A 6,795-nucleotide genomic window follows, 5' to 3' on the forward strand; every position below is an offset into this window, starting at 1 on the left:
CAAGATGGCCGCCCCCATGTGGTCAAAGATGGCTGCCCCCATGTGGACACAAGATGGCCACCACAAGATGGCATGCAGGGGAGGGCAGTTGTGGGCAGTTGGGGGTGACCAGGCCAGCAGAGGAGGGCAGTTGGGGGTGACCAGCCCAGCAGAGGAGGGCAGTTGGAGGTGACCAGGCCAGCAGAGGAGGGCAGTTGGGGGTGACCAGGCCGGCAGAGGAGGGCAGTTGGGGGGGACCCAGGCCTGCAGGGGAGGGCAGTTGTGAGGGGACCAGGCCTGAAGGGGAGGGCAGTTAGGGGTGACCAGGCCAGCAGAGGAGGGCAGTTGGGGGGGACCCAGGCCAGCAGGGGAGGGCAGTTAGGGGCAATCGGGCCGGCTGGGGAGCAGTTAGGCATCGATCAGGCTGGCAGGGGAGTGGTTAGGGGGTGATCAGGTTGGCAGGCAGAAGTGGTTAGGGGCAATTAGGCAGAGGCAGGTGAGCGGTTGGGAACCAGCAGTCCTGGATTGTGAGAGGGATATCCAACTGCCCTCAAGAGGTTCCAGATTGGAGAGGGTGCAGGCTGGGCTGAAGGACAACCCCCCCCCCCCTTGCATGAATTTCATGCACCGGGCCTCTAGTACATAAATATTTCCTTTCTATACAACTATGTCTCCATACTACTCTATAAGACCCTTTGGGTATGGGGGCTATGTCCCATCATTTACCTTTTTCATTCTTCTTTCACAGTATCTAGCAAACTGCTGAGCACATAGCATATGTTTAATAAGTGTTTCCTAAAAATGTAAAGCATGAATAAATAACCCATTCAGCCTGTCAGAAGTAATCTCCTGGGAGAAAATTCTACAGCCTCACTTGGAAAGCCATTCCAATGATAGCAATACTCTTGGGAACGTTTTGCTGTAAAACCTCATTCCTTTATTTTATTTTTTTTAAATCCCCACCTAAGGATATGCTTAGAAAGAGGAAGGGAGAGAGAGAGATAGAGAGAGAAACATCGTCATGAGAGAGAAACATTGATTGGTTGCCTTCCATACATGCCCCAACAGGTGATCCAACCACAACCCAGGTATGTGCCCTGACCAGGAATAGAACTAGAAACATTTTGGTGCATAGGATGACACGCAACCAACTGAGCCACTCGAGCTGAGCTAAAACCTCATTCCCTGTTAATTATAGCCAGTTCTTAAGTTTCATCTTCAATGAAGCCCCAAAGCAGTCCATCACGTTTCCAAAGAATGCCTTTCTGTTCAGTTTGAAGATCATTACTGGGTCACCCCTAGCGCTCTCCCCTTTCACTGGCAAAATGCTTAATGTTCTCACCTTGCCTCAAAGAAACCACTTAGTTGCTCCCTGGATCCATTCCAAAACACCCATCCTTCCTAAATTGTAGAAGCCAGCAATAGAGTAAACGAGGAAACCAAGGTCAAGAATGGTGAGGGATTTCGTGCGCAGTCCTCAGAGTAGAGGCATGCTCTCTTTCTCACTCTGCTTACTTTCAGGCCAGCTCACATGTGTGCATATGTAGGTTTGTGCACATGGATTTGTGCATATATACACACAAAACACTAACGTTTTTACCAGCTTTAAGAATAAACATTGTTTTATTAAGTGAGTTTGCCAACTATTCTCTGTTCTTCACCACCAGTCCAGTCTTACCCTTCTGATTTGACACATCAATTTTTTTTTTTAGCAAAAGCTTTCTCTCCATATATTTGAAAATAATATGAAGAGAAATGAACAGCACTGTTTTATTGATATTGAAATTATCTTCTTCATGTGCAAAAGCATCATACAAACTTGGAAATATCACCAGCACTCCAATGTATCACGAATTCAAAAATAATGAATCATTGGTCATTCAACAAATAATGAGGCTCTAATAACATAAAGAGCTGTTGTGCTTAAAAAATTATTTTAGCATTGGGGTGAAAACTGTTCAATTTTATTTCAAATAACACACTGTTACATTTCATTTGTAATCATTTTTTATACCTTCTTAAAGAAATAAAAATTCCCTCAGTTATTTTTTATTGAAGCCATTATAGATTTCTGTATTATGCCACTTAAATGAGATCATGTGTAAGATAGTTTCTGAACTGTACGTGCTTACAAAAATTATGTATTTTTTGCAAAAATAAATAGGAAGGTTGTGTATATGATATAATCATAACTAATTCGACCATTTTGTTAAACTAACAAATCCCAGTTTCAGAAAGACTTATGAAATATATTTGTTCTAAAAATCTGCATTGGTTTAAATTACTCCCGGAATTATTTACCATGCAACACTTTTCATATTTTTACGTCAACACATACAGCACACTTAACAAGAACTTCTACATGTATTATCTCACTTAATCATTTATTGGAGCAAATTGAGGACAGAATATTAGAAAGAATGTTGACTATATTGTTTGTGCTTGGAAGAATAAAGCATTAGCAACGTGATGGTGTAGATGAACTCAAACGCTTTAGTCAAACAGTTCGTGGAATATGCTGATGTATAATTAGTATGTCTAAGGATTTTGCAACAATAAAACTACCACAAATAAGTACCTATCAAGTAAACAACAAGATCTCAGTAACATATCTAAAATTTGTTTAAAGATGAAGAATGTCTTATCAAATATGTAAATAATCTAACACAGCAAAAGGAACAGAATGTATTTTTAGAATGAATTCAGAATCCAAATATATTTATTTTAATAATGCTCACCTAAGTGCTCATTGAATTAAAGAGAAGTAATAATATCTGTCTCTGCAGAAGATGAATATCTACATAATAAATATTTAATTATGCTTTATGGACCCTTTAGGAGAGGTCTGAGTCCAATTTTTAGTCTAATGCCCATTCAACATGGATAACCTGTTCAAACTGATGAGATAATCCCTAAAGAAACACAGCAAAGCTGCCGCCGTAGGTTAAAAGCACATTACACAAAGCTCCGAGTGGCCTGGAGGGAAAAGAACTTGCCAAGGTCACTCCGGCAGTCCACAGTGGAGGCTGGAATAAAAGCGTCTTGGTGCAATGACCAAAGTCCTCCCAGGTCACCCCTAACACACACACCTTGACAAATCTGTTCCAAAAAGAGATCAAGGTGACTCCTTTTTCTTTTTCTGTTCATGCTCTCCCTAGCACCCAGCAGATATGTAGAGGTGGTTTCACTTACAGCACATGTCAGTAGGAAAATTAAGGGCCAATATCCTGGGTCAAGATAAAAGGCACCTAAACCTAAGCATTCAGTGTAACCTACCATCTTTAGCACACACAGCGCGCAGGAGAGCCACGCGGGGGAAAAAAACAATCACTAAGAAACACACACACACACACACACACACACACACACACACAGACAAGAAACAGACACCAAGTGTATCACCACCCATATCCCAGGAACTGAGCGCCGGCCTTCGCTCATCTCGATTTAAACAGATCCAGCTATCTCCCTAATTTAGAGAACCAAGGAAGCAGTCCGAAAGTGAGCCCTAACTTTCTGCTCTAAATTGTCTGTCTTGCGACTAGAGTTTGGAGATCTCTCCCAAGACCCAGACAAAGAAGAGTATTCAAGAAAGAAGAGACCCGTAACTCTCAGCCCAATCAAACCAGGTGCCCGGCCGCAGGGGCTTTGGTTCCTCAATGTCCACTTGCACAACGTAAAGACGCCCCCACGGACTGAAGATGCCACGAGAAATATTCCCGTCTCCAATGCCAGGTCCCTGCGCTCGGCCAGGTCCCCGCCGACTAGCGCGTCCGGACGCACAAACTAACTTCCCAGGACGGTGCAGAGCCGGAGCCGGGGCAGAGCGAGCAGGACGCGGCGGGAGCGCCCGCGGAGCGGCGGGGGGAAAGGCGCTCGGCCCCCGGACCCCCGCGCCGCGCTCCGGCCTCCTGCCCAACCCGCTCCCCCGCGGCCGCGCCGCGCCCGCCTCCTACCTGTCTGAGGATGAAGCTGGTCGAAGTGGTGCTGCCATCGGATCTTTTCAACCTGCTCCTCCGGGTCGTGGTGCCTCGGGCCACCTGGACTCGATACACGGGACCGGAGAGAAGCGGGTGAGGACCGCACCGTGGAGAGGAGCGACCTCCCCCGGCTGCCGTCCGCCTCTGAACCAGCTCCCTGGGGTCCGCCAGAGCCCGCACCCCGGTCTCCTCCGCCGCCCCCAAGTCCAGCCCCCACCCCCACCCATCCACTCTCATCCAAGACCCCTGAAATGATGCCCGAGAGGAGCAGCCCGAGAGCACCCACCACATCCATTAACAAAGACTCTCAGGGTGCGGGGTCCGAGTCCCCGGCATCTGCTGGGGAAGGCTGCGGGCTCGGAAGCGGGAGCGCAGAGACGAGTCGAGGTGAAGAAGAGGAGGAAGAGGAGGAGGAGGAGGAGGAGGAAAAAGAGGGGGAGGAGAGAGATGAGGAGGAGGAGGAGGAGACAGAGGAGGAGCGGGAGGAGAAAGGGACGCGGAGGAGGGTGGGGGAGAGGCCGCCGGCTCCCAGGACTGGGGGCCCGGCGCGCCCGCACGCAGGCGGGGCGCTGTGGGGCCGCCGAGGAGGGGGGAGGCGGAGGAGGGGGCGGTACCTGCGAGGTGGGCGACGGCGGCCCGTCCGCGGTCCCGTTCTTGGCGTAGGAGGCGGACATGGTTCACAGCCGCTGGCCGGCCCGAGCGCGGTGGGCGGAGGACCCGCAGGCCCCCGGAGGCGCGGGCGCGGGGGCGGGGGGGGAGGGGAGGGGAGGGGAGGGCGGCAGGACGTCCCCACCGGCTTCGGGACCGCGCCGGCTCGCGGCTCCCTGCCCGCACTTCGGAGAGCGCGACACCTTAAAGGGGCCGAGGCGCGTGCCCCCGCCGCTGCGGCGTCCGGGCAGCGCCCCGCAGGCGGAGGTCCCGCCGAGGGCTTTCGGGATCTCGCCCACCCGAGCCGACGGGGAGAAGCGCGCTCCCACCGAGCGAGCGCCTCACAGCAGAGCTTTTCCCGAGGAGGGAGGGAGGGGGAAATCTGCGGTGGGGGTGGCAGGATTAAAATAGTCTGCACAGTTTAAAATGAGACAAAGGTGGCACGGTTCATGAATCAGGACTTGGGGGGGGGGGGGGGGGGACGCCGGTGCGGTGGCAGAGTGGGAAGAGCCGACCGACGGGTGTGTGTGCGCGCCCGCGCGAGTGTTTGCTGCACTGGAATTTTAAAAGGGCGAGAGCAGAACCTTCTTTCTGCGACTTCACTCCTGAGCCCACCGTGGGAAGGCATAGGGTTTTGTGGTTTGTTTGTTTTTTTGTCCGTGTTTTTGTCTTCTTTTTGCCAACTCTGGCCTCAGAACCGCGAGCCAAAGTCCACCAGGCAGCCCACCTGCGTCTGACGGGAGATGCAGCCCCACAGGAGAGCTGCTCGTCCTAAGGAGTTTTGAAGGTCACGTTAAACCTGCTAAAAAAGCTAGGGTTGGCCACGTGCCTCCCATTTGTACATGGATAGCTGTGTTCAAGGGAGGAAACTCATCCATAAAGCCGTGCACAATCTTGGCTGTTGTTGCAACCCTGGGTCCTCTTCTGCACATACATACTAGAGATTAATTTGAGATCAAATTAAGCAAATTGTGAAGAAGCTGGAATGTGAAGTAATAAGAAAAATGCATGCAAGTTAAAAAATAAAAAGATCCGTTTAACTATAGTTACTGCATGAGAAATCCATCTTTAAAATATGCATAGTATCTTAAATCGCTAGATCAGACCATATCACATTGCATTCCAGGATTTTTATTTTTTTTAAATAGAAACTGCCATGTTTCTTTTAAAAATTGCTTGGCATTATTGAAGACATGATTACATCTTACTATTCACCAGACACTTATTTCCATTCCTTCCCCTCCCCCCCTCCTTCACTTAATCCAGACTGTCATTTCTTCCCACCTGTCTAATAACTAGTCTCTGCCTCCAGGCTCCCTACTGCGTGCAAACGCACATGCGCGCGCACACACACACACACACACACACACACACACACACACACTTCATTCCATCTACACACTACAGGCAAAGCCATTTTCTTAAATACCTCTTTGTCCCAGTCACTCTTCTCTAAAAAGAACTTACTGTTCTCAGCAGCACAGAAGATGGGGACCAAACTCCATGGTCCAACAGCCAAGCCCTCCTCTCCCCTGCTATTCTGGTCACCACCTCATTTCTTCAACTTGATCTCTCCTTACAGACCTTTGGGCAAGCAGGGGGCTCTGCACATTATTGCTTCAGCATACCAAATACAATCCCTCTTCAGCATCCCTGCCTTGGAATGTGTGTTCCCCCAACACACACACACACACACACACACACACACACACACACGCACGCACACACACACGGCTGAATCCTACTCTTCTCCAAACCTGGCTGAGCTCATTCTTCCTCCAGGACTGACCACTCTGGCGCTGGGTAGTTTCTTGTGCCCCTGAAAAGCTGGAGCATTTATTCTCTGGGCATTTAATATAGGCTGCCTTGGTTTATTAGTTCTCTTTTTGTGAAACTCTCCAATTTCTAAAATAGGTTTTTAGCTTCTATTCTTCCACCTCACATGTAGTAGCTATTCCATGAAGTGTATGGGTAATGATGTGTCTGCAAAATCAGAGCTTCCTGCTTTGGTTACGGTCAACTCAATCCATTTTCAGTTCTGAGCCATTTTCATAAGTGATACTTAATCAATATTTATCGAATGAATTATTATATGGGCACCGGAATTTGAGTTTTCTGGTTTTCCACTGCCCACAGTCTCACTGGTTTTGAGTTCTCAAAAAAGAATCTATAGCAGCAGGATAGCGAG

General features: G+C 49.1%; 1 protein-coding gene across 3 annotated transcripts in view; it reads right to left on the reverse strand.

Annotated features, from left to right (window-relative positions):
- CACNB4 (calcium voltage-gated channel auxiliary subunit beta 4) overlaps window positions 1–4,704 on the reverse strand; it is a 226,703-nt gene extending 221,999 nt beyond the window's left edge. For 2 of the 3 annotated variants that reach the window (XM_054722804.1, XM_008138687.3), the window contains exons 1-2: window positions 4,574–4,704; window positions 3,936–4,019 (exon numbers count right to left, since the gene is read on the reverse strand). In XM_054722804.1, coding sequence (XP_054578779.1) covers window positions 3,936–4,019; window positions 4,574–4,633 — 144 coding nt within the window. In that variant the 5' untranslated portion in view covers window positions 4,634–4,704. Of the gene's footprint in view, window positions 1–3,935; window positions 4,020–4,245; window positions 4,349–4,573 lie in introns of those variants that run through there. The other variant, XM_008138688.3, reaches the window with a different exon arrangement.
- Window positions 4,705–6,795: the final 2,091 nt, after the last annotated feature.

Source organism: Eptesicus fuscus, chromosome 11, assembly GCF_027574615.1.
Source record: "Eptesicus fuscus isolate TK198812 chromosome 11, DD_ASM_mEF_20220401, whole genome shotgun sequence".
Taxonomy (NCBI): Eukaryota; Metazoa; Chordata; class Mammalia; order Chiroptera; family Vespertilionidae; genus Eptesicus; species Eptesicus fuscus.